This window comes from Osmerus eperlanus, chromosome 1 (assembly GCF_963692335.1).
Source record: "Osmerus eperlanus chromosome 1, fOsmEpe2.1, whole genome shotgun sequence".
NCBI lineage: Eukaryota > Metazoa > Chordata > Actinopteri > Osmeriformes > Osmeridae > Osmerus > Osmerus eperlanus.
Genome location: NC_085018.1, coordinates 19,639,674 through 19,656,930, shown reverse-complemented (window position 1 = coordinate 19,656,930; position 17,257 = coordinate 19,639,674). Strand labels below are relative to the sequence as shown.

At 44.6% G+C, this 17,257-nt stretch overlaps 1 protein-coding gene across 2 annotated transcripts; it reads right to left on the bottom strand.

The window, feature by feature from the left end:
- Positions 1 to 3,990: 3,990 nt before the first annotated feature.
- LOC134025572 (matrix remodeling-associated protein 8-like) lies at positions 3,991 to 12,484 on the bottom strand. Of its 2 annotated transcripts, XM_062468592.1 has the most exons (12): positions 12,214 to 12,484; positions 11,196 to 11,222; positions 10,583 to 10,888; positions 10,356 to 10,457; positions 9,905 to 10,035; positions 9,195 to 9,374; positions 8,888 to 9,053; positions 5,800 to 5,958; positions 5,673 to 5,703; positions 5,493 to 5,578; positions 5,273 to 5,350; positions 3,991 to 5,007 (listed from the first exon to the last, which is right to left on the bottom strand). In XM_062468592.1, the coding sequence occupies exons 1-12, from the start codon at positions 12,260 to 12,262 to the stop codon at positions 4,982 to 4,984; spliced, it is 1,341 nt and encodes a 446-aa protein (XP_062324576.1). In that variant the 5' UTR covers positions 12,263 to 12,484; the 3' UTR covers positions 3,991 to 4,981. The 2 variants fall into 2 exon arrangements, with proteins under 2 accessions (XP_062324576.1, XP_062324577.1); XM_062468593.1 differs by lacking the exon at positions 11,196 to 11,222.
- Between the last annotated feature and the right edge of the window lie 4,773 nt (positions 12,485 to 17,257).

Here is a 17,257-nt window from a genome sequence, read left to right as displayed (position 1 = left end):
ATATCCCTCCCTCCTCTTTCTCCTTCACAACTCCCTCCTCTTCTCTGTCATCACTCTTTCCTCTTCTTTCTCTCCTTTACCTCTCCTTCCTTATTCTCTTCCTCTTTTTCCACTCTCTCCATCATTTCTCCCTCCCTCCTCTTCCCTCTCTCTCTCTCTCCCCCTCCCTCCCTCCCTCCTCTTCCCTCCCTCTCTCTCTCTCTCCCTCTCTCTCTCTCTCCCTCCATCCCTCCCCCTCTCTCTCCCTCTCTCTCTCTCTCTCTCCCTCTCTCTCTCTCTCTCGGTGGTTTGCAAAGGGATGTTTTACCACCTTATTCCACTGACTCAGTAAATCTTCAATCCCAGGAGTAGGAGAGGTGTATGACAGCCCAGCATGTGTGTGTGTGCTCTCCAGGTTTATGGTGAAGGTGCTCTATCCAGGGGGTTTATGGGTAACGTAGTTAACAGGGTTTGCATATATGCTTGGATGTTTTACTGGCTGCAGGAGATTGACCTCGCTGTAACACACGTGGCTCCATGAATACTAATTAACTGAAGGGGAAGCCAACCTAAACATGAGAACACACCAGAGTGGACATTCATCAGTCTGGTTGAGTTAAAGGTCTTGCCTTTCCCATGGCAAATCATAGACTCTCACTCTCTATCTCTCTCTTTCGTATTCTAGTGATAAACAAAATGTAGATAAATTAAGTGTATCAATACATTCATTCATCCTCCCAGCCCTCTCTCTCTTCTGACTCTCACCTGTGGGGGTTTATGGAGTCAGTGCCGTCATCCCTGTAAATCAAGGAGGATGTGATTCACTGCAACACTTTCAGTTCAGTGTGTGTGTGTGACTGACAAAATAAGTCCATGTACTGTATTTGTCTGTGTGACAAACTGTGTGTGTGACAAAAGTACAGACTTGTATCTCTGGTTAATAGGTGTGGATGTAAATGCAGGATACCTCCTCCTGTTAGACAGACTCCTCACTGGTCACACAGGCAGGGAGTGCGTCATGACACTGTGCAGCTGACTCAGGGATTCATTCATAAAACCACTCTGAATTTATCTTTCAGACAATAAAAAGATGATTAAACATGGTGTTATCACAAATGCATGAATTTAGTATCTACCAATATTTCCTTATTCAGTGTTTGAGTGTGTGTGTATGTAATCTGTTACTGCCATTTACCCACTACATAGTTTCAGCAGAAGATAGAAAAGGTTTCTTCAAGGTATCAGGCAATTTAGTTTAATATTGTAGGAAGTGTATTCGATACAAATCATACGTGGCTAATAGACATATACAAAAATGAAGCACAAAATGCACGTTACAGTAAAGGTGAGATGTCTCAAAGAACAAGAACAGACTAAGAGGTTTCAGTCAATTTAAGCAAAAATAAAAACAATTATGTCAGAATACACTGGTACAAAACTTTAAAACGTATCAAAGTGGAATGTTGATTGGATCCAGACCTCAATGTGCTTTGGCCGACCAATTATTTTTGTTTTTAACTAATTCTATCAACAGTTTAGCCCTCGTCATGGCTATGCTTTCAGTAGCCACTAGATGGAGTACTGTACCCTGTATCAATTAGATTTTGGTGGACTATTCGTCATCTTGTCAATAAATAGTTGTACCTAAAGGTTGAATCAAAAAAGTTTTCATGATAGAACTATGAACAATTAATGAAATGCTGCTGTTTAACTGTATGATATTAAAAATATAAAATACATATAGATTGATAGTTCTGAACCAACTGTCAGTTGTCTAAGAGCCCTGTGTGGGTATGAACTGGAAATAGAACAGGTTTGTTTTGTTATAAGACCGTGGAAAATTCCTGACGTCCTGAGTGGACTGCTGTCAGAGTTAAACTAATACACAGCAGAGAGAGGGGGGGCTGACGACTTTATGTTTTAAACTGTCAACACTCTCTCTCTCTCTCTCTCTCTCTCTCTCTCTCTCTCTCTCTCTCTAACTCTCTCTCTCTCCCACTCTCTCGGTCGAGCACCGATCTCAGCCCTGTGACATGAAAAGGACAGTTGTAGCTCTGCACACACTCACACAGAACAGTAAGCTCTATGTATTGTGCATAACCCTCTACACAATGAAGAGGAGGGGTAAGGTAAAGACAGTTGGACTTACCATTTCTCTCTGTCAAGGAGGGGAACCCAAAGCCTGCAGCATTGTGGGAGGTGTAGGCTTGATCCGAGAGGGCCAGCTCCCCCGGACTCACCACCTGCTCTTCCCCGACTGAAGCTATGGATGCACAACATCACAGCACATAATCCTAAACAGCAATTAACAGTATGTGTGTGTGTTGGTTTGTGTCCCTGCAGTGAGTAAGTTAGTGTGCGTGCGCAGCTCTCACTTACCTTGTCCGTTGTAAGACGTCTCACTGGAGCGAGAGACGGGGTGTGAGAAGAGAGGTCCGGCCGCCACCAGCATCACCATGCAGGAGAGGACACGCTTACACCACATGTCTGTCTGTCTGTCTGTCTGTCTGTCTGGTTGTCTTTCTGCTTATCTGGCGTTCTCAGTCAGTTGTGCCCCTCACTGGCATCACATCCAGCCTTTTATACCTGGCCATCCCCTGGCCATCCCTTCTTCACTTTCTCTCGCTCTCTCCTTTCTCACTTTATCAGGTTGTAAATCTGAGCCCAGACTCTTCCTAAAGCTGACAATGAGCCTTCATAAACCACTCTCTGCATCCCTCTTTCATATCTCCCTTCCTCACCCATCTCTTTCTTTCACAACTCTCTCACTCCCTCCTCCTCTCTCTCCCTCCTTCATATCCCTCCCTCCTCTTTCTCCTTCACAACTCCCTCCTCTTCTCTGTCATCACTCTTTCCTCTTCTTTCTCTCCTTTACCTCTCCTTCCTTATTCTCTTCCTCTTTTTCCACTCTCTCCATCATTTCTCCCTCCCTCCTCTTCCCTCTCTCTCTCTCTCCCCCTCCCTCCCTCCCTCCTCTTCCCTCCCTCTCTCTCTCTCTCCCTCTCTCTCTCTCTCCCTCCATCCCTCCCCCTCTCTCTCCCTCTCTCTCTCTCTCTCTCCCTCTCTCTCTCTCTCTCGGTGGTTTGCAAAGGGATGTTTTACCACCTTATTCCACTGACTCAGTAAATCTTCAATCCCAGGAGTAGGAGAGGTGTATGACAGCCCAGCATGTGTGTGTGTGCTCTCCAGGTTTATGGTGAAGGTGCTCTATCCAGGGGGTTTATGGGTAACGTAGTTAACAGGGTTTGCATATATGCTTGGATGTTTTACTGGCTGCAGGAGATTGACCTCGCTGTAACACACGTGGCTCCATGAATACTAATTAACTGAAGGGGAAGCCAACCTAAACATGAGAACACACCAGAGTGGACATTCATCAGTCTGGTTGAGTTAAAGGTCTTGCCTTTCCCATGGCAAATCATAGACTCTCACTCTCTATCTCTCTCTTTCGTATTCTAGTGATAAACAAAATGTAGATAAATTAAGTGTATCAATACATTCATTCATCCTCCCAGCCCTCTCTCTCTTCTGACTCTCACCTGTGGGGGTTTATGGAGTCAGTGCCGTCATCCCTGTAAATCAAGGAGGATGTGATTCACTGCAACACTTTCAGTTCAGTGTGTGTGTGACTGACAAAATAAGTCCATGTACTGTATTTGTCTGTGTGACAAACTGTGTGTGTGACAAAAGTACAGACTTGTATCTCTGGTTAATAGGTGTGGATGTAAATGCAGGATACCTCCTCCTGTTAGACAGACTCCTCACTGGTCACACAGGCAGGGAGTGCGTCATGACACTGTGCAGCTGACTCAGGGATTCATTCATAAAACCACTCTGAATTTATCTTTCAGACAATAAAAAGATGATTAAACATGGTGTTATCACAAATGCATGAATTTAGTATCTACCAATATTTCCTTATTCAGTGTTTGAGTGTGTGTGTATGTAATCTGTTACTGCCATTTACCCACTACATAGTTTCAGCAGAAGATAGAAAAGGTTTCTTCAAGGTATCAGGCAATTTAGTTTAATATTGTAGGAAGTGTATTCGATACAAATCATACGTGGCTAATAGACATATACAAAAATGAAGCACAAAATGCACGTTACAGTAAAGGTGAGATGTCTCAAAGAACAAGAACAGACTAAGAGGTTTCAGTCAATTTAAGCAAAAATAAAAACAATTATGTCAGAATACACTGGTACAAAACTTTAAAACGTATCAAAGTGGAATGTTGATTGGATCCAGACCTCAATGTGCTTTGGCCGACCAATTATTTTTGTTTTTAACTAATTCTATCAACAGTTTAGCCCTCGTCATGGCTATGCTTTCAGTAGCCACTAGATGGAGTACTGTACCCTGTATCAATTAGATTTTGGTGGACTATTCGTCATCTTGTCAATAAATAGTTGTACCTAAAGGTTGAATCAAAAAAGTTTTCATGATAGAACTATGAACAATTAATGAAATGCTGCTGTTTAACTGTATGATATTAAAAATATAAAATACATATAGATTGATAGTTCTGAACCAACTGTCAGTTGTCTAAGAGCCCTGTGTGGGTATGAACTGGAAATAGAACAGGTTTGTTTTGTTATAAGACCGTGGAAAATTCCTGACGTCCTGAGTGGACTGCTGTCAGAGTTAAACTAATACACAGCAGAGAGAGGGGGGGCTGACGACTTTATGTTTTAAACTGTCAACACTCTCTCTCTCTCTCTCTCTCTCTCTCTCTCTCTCTCTCTCTCTCTCTCTCTCTCTAACTCTCTCTCTCTCCCACTCTCTATCTCTCTCTCCCTCTCTCTCTCTCTCTCTATCTCTCTCTCTCTCTCTCTCTCTCTCTCTCTCTCACAGTCAAGCCTCCTCTTCCCTCTACAAGTCTGAACACATCCATCAATTCTTCCCTCAATCCTCCTCCTTTGCATCCCCTGTCTGGCTTGTCTCCTGCAGGTCAGGTGGTAGGTACTGTTGCCTCTGGACCAGCCAGTGGCTCACCCTCTCTCACTTCCACATCACCTTGTCCTTCTCTGAGAGACAGGAAGCAGAGAAACAGGAAGCAGAGAGACAGGAAGCAGAGACAGGAAGCAGAGAGACAGGAAGCAGAGACAGGAAGCAGAGAGACAGGAAGCAGAGACAGGAAGCAGAGAGACAGGAAGCAGAGAGACAGGAAGCAGAGAGACAGGATGAGAAGAGAGACAGAGCTGTTATGAAACAACATGATATCTCAACCAAAACCATTTAAAGTAACCAAAACCACTTAATCAAGCCCAAAAGGTTTGTGTGTGTTACTACCTTTGTCCAGGTCAATGACTTTAGGCAAAGTGAGAGTGGATATCTGGGCCTTCTCTTTCAGAAGATTGTTCTTGTACTCTAAGACACAGAGAAAAAGGTCAGACATGCAGACAGAACGACAGACCAACAGACAGACAAGACAAAGCAGACAAACAAACAGACAGACAAGACAAAGCAGACAGACCAACAGACAGACTAGAGAAAGCAGACACTCACTAACCCAGGATGCTGTCCTCCAGGTTGGATGTCTTCACCTCAGAGACCTCCATCTCAAACTCGTTGGAGGTTTTGGGACTTCTGTTGGACCTTCAACAGAGTGGAGAATATAAAAGGAAGTTTGTGTGCATGTATCCATGTCAGCGTATAGTTGTTTGTGTGTCAGTGTGTGTGTGTGTCGTACCTTTCTGATGTCTGTGGATAGAACTCCATGTCTGAAAGGCAGTATTACATGTCAGCATCCATACATCCATTCAGTAGTGCACGCATTGTCAATTCATAGTCTGAGTCATACAAAGCCAAGCTCAGACCTCTACTTGTGCGCCGGCGGGTGATGAGGATGATGATGAGGATGACAAAGGCCAGGAGAAGGAGTGTAGTCAGGACGTAGCCCAGCGGCAGCAGGAAGTGATGTCGCTGGTCAGGCAGGATGACATTGATGACTCGTGGGGCCTCTGCTCTGTTGGTGTCTAAGAAGGAGAAACATATTACCAGTTAGGGTTATTCATCCTTCCTTCCTTCCTTCCTTCCTTCCTTTCCTCCTGACCAGTGTAAAGGTGTATGAGTAAGAGGTAAGTGTGTGTGTGTTTGAGGTTGCAGATAAAGAAATCGAAGAGGTCATCTGATGTAAACCGGTAAATGTAATCTGTAGAAGTTATCTTTCTTTGAAAAATCAATCCTTTCTCCTCTTTGTTGTCGTGCACAACTTAAGATTCTCTGTGTGTGGGTATGTGTATGTACACAGTGTGTGTGGGGATGTGTATTTACAGTGTGTGTGGGGATGTGTATTTACAGTGTGTGTGAGGATGTGTATTTACAGTGTGTGTGAGGATGTGTATGTACAGTGTGTGTTTGAGTTATTAGGTCAAGTTCCTTCTAGATGTTTTGCCTTGCTGTCATACCACGTCATTTTGCCACACAAAGATGTTAAGAGTTTTTCACAACTCCGCACAACAATCAGGAAACTACCAGTAGCCGTGAGCTGTTCTGCTGACAGGTGAGAAGTGAAGCCATTGGGCGGTTTGTTTCCTTCTGACTCATTCTAAATGAGCAAGGCTAGAGGCAGCTGTGCAGCATTGAGCCAGCGTGTTGGAGCCAAGATGAGTTCCAGACCTGAAGTCATGCTGTGATTTACTTTTCCTGGCCGTAAAACAGAGAGAGTGGGATGGAGGGAGGGGGAGAGAAAAGAGGGGAATAAAGGGAGGACAGTGAGAGGAGTGGAAGGTGAGCAGCTGAAGGAGAGGAGCTTTATGCTGTTTATTCTGTAGGCAGACTCACACCGTTTACACAATGTAACACACAAAGCATGCATGAATACCATTAACATAAAATAACCTAATAATGTTCTGCACAAAACTTCATGGCAGCTTGTGTTTGTCTTTATTCTGCAGTGTGTGTGTCTAAAGTTGAATCGCTTCTACAACAACACTATGCAAAGGACCTAAAGGGTGGGAGGGGTGACCTACATCTTTCACTCTCCGTGTTTCAGCCACCTCCTCCCTTCATCAATCTCTCTCTCTCTCTCTCTCTCTCTCTCTCTCTCTCTCTGTCTCTCTCTCTCTCTCTCTCTGTCTCTCTCTCCAGCTGCTGTACAGATGAAGCATGAAGCAAACTTCCTGTGCCTGTCCATTGACAACTGGATTCTTTATTTATTTTATAAAAAGAGAGAATGAGATGACAAAAACAATACAAAGAAGTAGTTGGGGGAGAGCTTTGGGGATAACAGAGAGAAGAAAGAAAGAACCTAAGAAAGCGTCTGGTAGGATATTAACAAAACTGAGATCTTCAAAGACGAAGAGGAGAAAAACAGAAATGGAGAAAGAGAGAGAGAGACAGAAAGGGGGGAGGGTGAAAAAATGCTGTAACTCCTTCAGAATGTCCTGTCTGGGCCAAAAGCAACAGCCGAGCAGACAGAGCTAGATCAGAGGGCAGCGAGCTACCAGGGCACTACAGGAGACAGAAACACTACAGCAGACAGAAACACTACAGCAGACAGACACAGTACAGCAGGCAGAAACACTACAGCAGACAGAAACACTACAGCAGGCAGAAACACTACAGCAGACAGAAACACTACAGGAGACTGAAACACTACAGCAGACAGACACAGTACAGCAGGCAGAAACACTACAGCAAACAGAAACACTACAGCAGACAGAAACAATACAGCAGGCAGAAACACTACAGCAGACAGAAACACTACAGCAGGCAGAAACACTACAGCAGACAGAAACACTACAGCAGACAGAAACACTACAGCAGGCAGAAACACTACAGCGGACAGAAACACTACAGCAGACAGAAACACTACAGCAGGCAGAAACACTAGAGCACTACTACTACACACACAAACACTAACAGAGACTTGCCCCCAATCTAAGACATTGCTCAGACATCCTAAATGATTTATCCAAATTCACCTATTAGTAGCTTTGAAACAGCACTAACCAACTACTCTCTCTTTCTTTCTTTCTTTCTTTCTTTCTTTCTTTCTTTCTTCCTTTCTCAAATACACTGTGTGTGTGTGTTTCTCATTCTCTAAGAAGCTTGCCCTGGCCTGGCAGACAGTACTACAAGCCTGATGCCTCCCCATCTTTCTGTGTGTGTGTTTCTACAGCCCTCCTCTACACAGGCAGGACGAGAGAAACACATGATGAAATGAAGTGAACTAGGAATGGGAGTTAAAGGGATTGAGAGTGAATGGGAGTGAGAGAGAGACAAACAGGAGGCGAGGGAGGACTGTGGAGAACAGACTGAGTCAGTGAAGACAAAACCAGATCCTCAGAGTGGCCTTAGACAGTTCAACAACATCCAGAACACACAAAAACATGTGCATGCACACATACACTAACACATTCCTTCACCCTCTCCATTTTCCCATCTGTAGGATTTCATGGGATTCTACGGGATGGTAAAGAAGGGGGAGGGGGGCTGACGAGGTTTAGTGTTGGTTGTGAGGAGGGTGGTGCTTGGTTGAGGTTTGGAGGGCTGGGGTGGGGGGGGGGGGCTGAGAGTGGTTTAGGGGTCTGGCGCCGGACATGCTGACAAGGCAGTAAGAACTGCTCATAAAACACATATAATCCTCTAACAAGTACTTGCAGCCCCCCCACCTCTTGCCTCCCCCCCCCCCCCCCCTTCCACTCCCTCAACTCCCCTCTGCAGGGAGAAAGTGGTGTCCGTCCTTCATGTTTGAGGACGGGGGTTGAGGAGGAATAAGGGAGACAGACAGCGATAGAGCAGCTGGAGGTCTCTGCTGCAACACAACACACACTCACATCCTGTCATCCCAACACTATTGTTTGCAGTGTGAATGTGTTGTGAACTGAGGGTGGTCTATAAGTTTGTGTTAGTTTGTTAGTGTTTATTTGTATATGTGTGTTTGTCTGTTTGAGACCTCACCTTTATCTTCGTTGGGCAGTGCTCTGGGTGGTTGGGTGGGCTGGGGCTGAGGCTGGGGCTGGGGCTGAGGCTGGGCTGGTCCGACAGTCAGCTGAAACTCTCGTCTCTCGTGAAGACCACAGTAGTGGTGGTGGAGGTGGCAGGAATACACCCCCTGGTCTGACGGCTGGACAACACACACACACAGTCAGACACAACATTCAATACACCAGCTGTGGTCATTTGAGCAGTATGGATGACAAAAGATCCTCAGCATACAGTATTAAACTATTGAAATTGCCTTTCAAAGGGACACACACACACAGACCTGTAGATCAGATATAGCCAGAGAGAAGTCTCCCTGTGAGAAGGCCTCAGAGCTGATGTTCATCTTCCTCTGGAGGAAGAGGGGCCCGTAGCTGCGCTGCTCCCCCGAGGCGTACAGGTCCACCAGGCGGTCAGCGCGGTCGTGACGGACCCCCGGGGGCTGCCGGTCCCAGTGGACCACCTGACCCGGCAGGAAGACGCACAACACAGGGGGGGGGGGGGACCAGTCACACTCACAGAGGGATGGGGGTCACCTACCTCTAGTGTTTATAGAGCATTCAGTTTCTTATATGAGCGAAACGTGTGTGCAGTGCTGTATACACACATAATAACACACAAACATAGTAACAGACACACATAGTAACAGGCACACATAGTAACAGACACACATAGTAACAGGCACACATAGTAACAGGCACACATAGTAACAGACACATATAGTAACAGACACACATAGTAACAGGCACACATAGTAACAGGCACACATAGTAACAGGCACACATAGTAACAGACACACATAGTAACAGACACACATGGTAACAGACACACATAGTAACAGGCACACAAAGTAACAGGCAGGCATGGTAACAGACACACACAGTAACAGACATACATGGTAACAGACACACACAGTAACAGACACACACAGTAACAGACACACATAGTAACAGACACACATGATAACAGACACACACAGTAACAGACACACACCTGCTGCTCCTCCTCACTGGCCCCCTCCGTCCAGACGCTCTTCCTGTTGACACATGGCAGCATCACTGTGCTGCCTAGCAGGACTACATAGACCGCCTTGTGACCATCCCAGAACCTCTGCTCCTTACGACCTGAATCACAGTGAGAGAGGGGGGTTAGGACCACATAACCACACAGCCACTGTGACCACAGGTTAAGACCACATAACCACATAGTCACCATGACCACAGGTTAAGACCACATAACCACATAGTCACTATGACCAGAGGTTGGGACCACATCACCACAACCATCACTATGACCACAGGCTAGAAGCACAGCATAAATGGACATGGTTAGGACAACAACATTTTCACAACCATCCCTTTGACCACAGACAGAGAGAGAGAGAGCTGGTGCAGAGTTCAGAGGGACAGAGGTGACCAGGAGTGTATGAGGTGGAGGTACTCACGAGACTTGGTAACGTTGAGTTGTATCCTGACTGTGTCATACAGGTGACAATAGTGATGATGCAGATTACAGGAGTACAGGCCTCTGTCAGTCATCGCCACATCTACACACACAAACACACACATACACACACATACATACACAGTAAGTACAAGCTTATCCAACACTGTACATTGTAAGCAGCATGACAGTGGTCACAGCCCATGAATCTGACATTTACCCTCTCACCTCTGATGACCAAGGAGAAGTTGCCGTTGCTGAAAGCTGATTGGCTGAGGCTGACCCTGCCCTGGTTGTAGGAGTTGTAGATGCGCTGGTCTCCAGCTGAGAACATGTCCGCCACCCTCTCCATGGCGTAGTCTGGCCCAGCTCGGTACAGGTCCCAGTGGACCACCCTCTGCCTGTCCCTCAGCCTGTCCCTGGTCCACACCATCCTCCCACTCACACACTGCAGTACCACCCTGGAACCAGCAGGGGCGCTCACGTTGTAGCCCGCCACCACCACACTACTGCTGCCGTCTGACTGGGCCAGGACTGAGACCGAGACAGGGAGAGAGACCGAGACAGACAGAGAGAGACAGACAGACAGAGAGAGACAGAGAGTGAGAGACAAAAAGAAAGACAGGAGGGAATATAGATTGAGAGACAGACAGAAAGAAAAGAAGGATTTGGGAGTCATGTACTGAATATTTGCACACCACTTATTGTCAGGCCAGACATGAATGACAATGCATGTCAACACACATACACAACCACACACATGCATACACATACACAGCCACAAACATACACACTGGAAAATGCACACAACACACAGCTGTAGAATTGGGAGAATTCTCACCGGCTGGGATGAAAAAGGCAGCTGGGACTGTAAAAGAAACATGAAACACATAATCACTTACCCAGCCTCAAACACACACACACACACACACACACAGGGATGCAACACTGACGTTTCAGACACATCAATAGATCCAAACAGGTCCCCTCATGTCATAGTGACCCCCCTGACTCCACAGGACTCTTGACTAATGAAACACACCAGCAAGATGCTGCTGTTTTACTGCTCCTACAAGCTCCACAACAATCTGGAACACTGTGGGGCATCATCTCAAGGAGGCCCCTCACAGGCATTCCAGGAGGTCTATTTCCGCTTTGCTGCCTTGATTCTGTAGAACTGAGGAGTGGAGTAACCACTCTCCAGCTCCTTGGATCAGAGATATGACAAACCTCTACCCTGATCAGGACTGTGACTCTACGAGGATCTCAGCTCTAATTGGACAACATCCATGAACCAAATCTAATGTTGGAGAGGATGTTACAGTTGAATGAGGACATTGATCCTTATCTCTGTCCAAATGGTCCATCTGCCCTGAGGCCAGCCAGCCCAGTCTGGACTGACTCTGCTCCCCCTCATACCATCCTGACACTCCATCTGTAACACCTGCACCAGGCCATCTCTCTGGGTTTGTCTGGCCTGGACAGGTCTGGCTGAAACGGGGAGGAAAGAAAGAGAGAAAAAACTAGGAGAAAGAGAGAGCGAGAGCGAGGGAGGGAGAAAGAGTGAGAGAGCGAGAGAGTGAGAGAGAGAGAGGAGCTAGAGGATACATGTCTAGGATAAACCTTGTCACCTTTTATGCGTGTTTCCAACATAGGTAGGCTACGCATTGAGAAAATTACTCCATATAATAAGTAATATGGTTTAACGTTTCTCATTTTAAACATGCAGTTTTGCGACACACAACAGCTCAATAAAATGCCCACACATGACCTATAGCCAATGTACTCACACAAAACACGTTGTTTGCGAGCAAAAAGCCAAAACAACAGTTTTTCATCAGTGTTAGTAAGTTACTCACTTTGAACCCAGAGAAGACAATGGGCAATCAGCTCCGCCAAAGTCTTCATATCGAAGCGCGGCGCAGTTTCAACGGAGAGCGAAAAGTTAAATACGGTCGCTCATCAATTGTCTTTTCGTTAGCCAGCGACAACAGCGGGAGACACTATTGTTTGTTGTTTGATGAACCACATTAAATGCAAATAACCCGATTTGCAACGGAAAATGAACAAAAGTTTTCTACCGTCTGCTTGTCCCGAAGTCCACCCCCGATAGGTTACTATAGGCCTACCCCAACTCCAGCCCATTGCCCCCCTAACCCATCCTCTCCCCCTCCTGTTTGTGTTCCGGTTAAATTAGACCGATTTACACGTTTTCTCTCTGAAAAATGAGTTTACTTCATCTGATTGTCATAATATTCCATGTCTTTGTCTACACAGAGTATCTGAAAACATAAAATGTTTTTTTTCTCATAATTTTCATTAAATATTGGTTGTTCTGGACACCTGTCCAGACTAAGAAATGTATGGAGAAACCACACTGTGGGGGCTAACATTTCGTTCAAGCACTTCAGATGGACACATTTCGTCTCCCACACCCAGATTAGTTAGTCAAAATATTCCATTTATTATGTAGGCCTATTTATGAAACTTTTTTACTCAAAAACGAGTTGTAGCTCAGGTCAACGAGGCCTACATGCCATACTGTATATACATGGAAAAATGTGTACCCCTAACTACTGTTTACAATTACATAGGTCTTTTTGTCACAAATGTAGATGCAGAAACACACATTATCTTGCTCTCTTATCTCCTTTTTACTTTATCTCTCACTGTAGTTTACTAATGACAATTTTCTCCTGTATATAATAGTCATGCAATTCCAATATTTTTCCAATTACTGAAACTCAGGGCAATGCTGCCCTCTACAGGGTTTGACCCAAACCTACGATTACAACAGATATGTAGGCCACATTGTGAATAGACCTAGTTTTATGTGCTGGTCTGTATCCTATGAAACCAGCCTTTGTCTGGTTCCATAGGTCATGACAGTCTTCATATGTATAACTGGCCACTTGTTTCTGTTTGCCTGTATTCTTAGGTCAACTGGTTCAGGATTAGGTCAAATGACACAAGTGTTTCCACTGACACTGCCATTACGCTGCCAGAAAATAAGGCATTTCATGGGGATCAACATACAGACCTGTTTGTATATTTGTAAATATGATTTATATATTTGTATTAGTCTATTAGTCTGATTTACTTTTATGAAAACATATTACTAACCAGGTCTGGGGTTTTAGATCAAGAGTAGGCTAAATAAGGGTAGTGAAAACATTCTTTCTGTTTTATGAAACATTAATAATTAGGTATGATTTACATATAATGTAAAAAATAAAATAATGAGTGTTTGTGTTAGTGTTTAAGGTGAGCAGAGACATGTCATCTCAGAGTTGTAATGACCCTGTAGGCTCAGTAGATGGTGCTATATATCCTTCTGCTTGCACCCTGTGCCCCAGCCACAGCACTCGTCTCTTTTCTTGTGCGATCAGAATCACGCGTTAGCCAACAACAGATGACAGAAGAAGGAAAAACTCCACATCAAATATCTCATTGGTTGGGTGAATACAGAAGTGAAATTAAAGTCATGGTACTTTCCTGGCCACATGGAGGAAATACTGAATGGAAAAACAATAATAAAAAAACTGTTTTTTTCTTTAACAGTAAAGGCCGTTCCCATCCAGTCCTTTCATATACTGAGCCTTAATTCAATTCAGGTCTCTTTTGAGATCATTTTTCTTTTATAGACTACAACAACAGAAATGTTCACACTACTGGGTAGTTTATGCAGAGTGGAAACACAACCATATTACAACAAAGAGACAGACTTTGATGATGTGATCTCTGAAGTAGATAAGGAGTGAGGGTATAGTTAGGTTATACCCATACCCAAAACACACAGGCACACATTCACACTCAAACACCTACAGAATATACACACAAAAACATATGACCCTGCCATGGTAAACCCTTACACCTCTCATCTTGCAATGTCAGAATTATAGCTTACCTAGCAACAGAAAAAAAACCCTCTCATTGGCTGTGTGGTTAGGCTACTGAAGTGAAAGTGTAATTGTGGGACTTTCCAGAGCTCATGTAGCAGAGGTGGTTTGAGGTAAACACCCTGCTCTCCCTAGCCGGTCTGACTGGCCCTGAGATGAGGGCAGGAATGAAGAACAGGACAGACCACAGAGCAGCACAGGGAACAGAAACATGCTGCCTAGACTGACTGCCATCATACTGTACCTGCATGGTTTAAAATGGAAAATGGATTAGGATGGGTTAGAATACATGATACTGTATTTTACTTACTGTAAGAGTTAACATTTGTAAATTTTGGTTGTATTCTAAAATCATTCAACATTTTAGGAATTTGTCAGGCTACTTGTGTGAAATAAATCACTATATGCTATGATGCATGTATGTAGGATGAGTGATGATCCCATAATAAAGAAAGTTTACATTTACATTTATGCATTTAGCAGACGCTTTTATCCAAAGCGACTTCCAAGAGAGAGTTTTTCAAAAGTGCATAGGTCACTGATCATAACAACGAGATAGCCCCAAACATTGCGGGTATCCAAACATGAAGCATACATTGTGAAACCAAATAAGTCCCAAAGGGAAGAACGATAAGAGCATGTAGTTAGACAAGTTACAATTAAACAAAAGAACCTCAAAAGTGCAAGAGTGTACTTGTGGAAAAAGCAAGCAACAATAATATATTTCACAGCGAGTACAATCATTTTAAGACAGTTACAACAAACCAACAAGAGCAACAAGTCTCTCAATAAGAGTCATTGTGATCCTGGGGGAAACTAACATCAGGTCCAGCCAGAAAGTTATTGTACAAAGTTATTGTAAGAATCAGTCCATATGCTTGTTCAAAGTAATGCTGGTGGATGGGGATCTTTCTAGTCGTTGTCTTAGGAGGTGCAGTGCAGTAAACAGTACCCATAGCATCATTGTGAGGGTTATTGTAACTTATGCATATGCCAGTATTCAGCTGGTGGTGGTGGCTAACTAAAGCAGTTGGAAGCAGGCCCATAACTGCACATAGAGACACAAAGTCTGATCATGTAGCTCTCTGACCTGACCAGAGGATGAGGTATGTACTATTACTATAAGGATGCGAACATGTGTCTACAAGTCAGCTACTTGCTCTGTATATTGTTCTCATCTCTCAGGGTGATGCTCTTCCATGAGTCGTGGTTTTGCCCACCAGGATTCAGCTTCTGTGTGTGTCATTTCCAGATGTACCAAGTGGTCGTCCCTCTGCTGCCTCCCAGCAGCTGATTCCAGGTCAGCTGCAGCTCCAGCAGCTGATTCCAGGTCAGCTGCAGCTCCAGCAGCTGATTCCAGGTCAGCTGCAGCTCCAGCAGCTGATTCCAGGTCAGTTCCAGCAGCTGATTACAGGCCAGCTGCAGCTCCAGCAGCTGATTCCAGGTCAGCTCCAGCAGCTGATTCCAGGTCAGCTCCAGCAGCTGATTCCAGGTCAGCTGCAGCTCCAGCAGCTGATTCCAGGTCAGTTCCAGCAGCTGATTACAGGCCAGCTGCAGCTCCAGCAGCTGATTCCAGGTCAGCTCCAGCAGCTGATTCCAGGTCAGCTCCAGCAGCTCATTCCAGGTCAGCTGCAGCTCCAGCAGCTCATTCCAGGTCAGCTCCAGCAGCTCATTCCAGGTCAGCTGCAGCTCCAGCAGCTCATTCCAGGTCAGCTGCAGCTCCAGCAGCTTCTCTCTCTGGGCTCCTCTGGTCATCCTGCTTGTCATGCCTTGGCTTCATGGTGTTGGGGTTTGTTACAGAATCAAACAACATCATTAATGTATGTGGTTTTTAACCATGTTGTCACTTACTTTATAAAGGTCTCTGGGAAGGATGTGTAGTTTAATGGCCTATGTTGTGAAAATGATCTTTTATTGACAGTATCAATAATGATGTGGTAGTATTTTATGCTTGATACTGTATGTATAGGATTACCTTTGAGGGCCTGACATGACCTCTTTGCATCCATGTTCCAAGTTATGGTACTTTCCCGGCCAACTGGAGGAAATACTGAAAGGAAAAATAATAATAAAAACTGTGATTTCTGTAACAGTAAAGGCCGTTTCCATCCAGTCATTTTATATTCTGAGCCTTAATTCAATCCAGGTCTCTTTTGAGATAAATGCAAAAAAAACTACAGACTACAACTATGTTCATACCACTGGGTAGTTTATGCAGAGTGGAAACATGACCATAATACAACAAAGAGGCAGACTTTGATGATGTGATGTCTGAAGTAGATAAGGAGTGAGGGTATAGTTAGGTTATACCCATACACAAAACACACAGGCACACATTCACACTCAAACACCTACAGAATATACACACAAAAACATATATGCCTCCTCTTTCCCTCTGTAATGCAACATGTATCCAGTACTACACACAATATTGATTAGAGTCTAGTAGCTCCACTACTTTCTCTCTGATGCTAGACTCATCAGTTCATCTTGTTTGTCATGCCTTCATGGTGTTGGACTGAGAGTAAAACAGTCCCAACAATGTTTCACTTCCACTTCTTTGCATGCAGTAGGATCATGTCTTCAATTATTATTGGGTGGTGGGTTTTTACTCAGTTGGCAAGCAGTCCCCCCTGTTGTGAACATTATTTTCAGTTGACTGTCAGTGATGCTGGGGGATCATTTTACCCTGAGTCGTGTAATCCTTTGAAGGGCTTGTCATGGCCTCTGTAGGATTCATGGACGCTAAACTTAACACACACACATGCATGGCTGCTACAATGTGTAGAAGCCATGCATGTGTCATCTTCTTGTAATGACCGTTAATGCTAAATAGTAGATGCTACATAGGTATTGTACTGCTCAGACCCTAAGACCCTGCCATGGTAAAGCCTTACACCTCTCATCTTGCAATGTTAGAATCATAGCTTACCTAGCAACAGAAACAAATCCTCTCATTGGCTGTGTGGTTAGGCTACTGAAGTTAAAGTGGTGTGGGACTTTC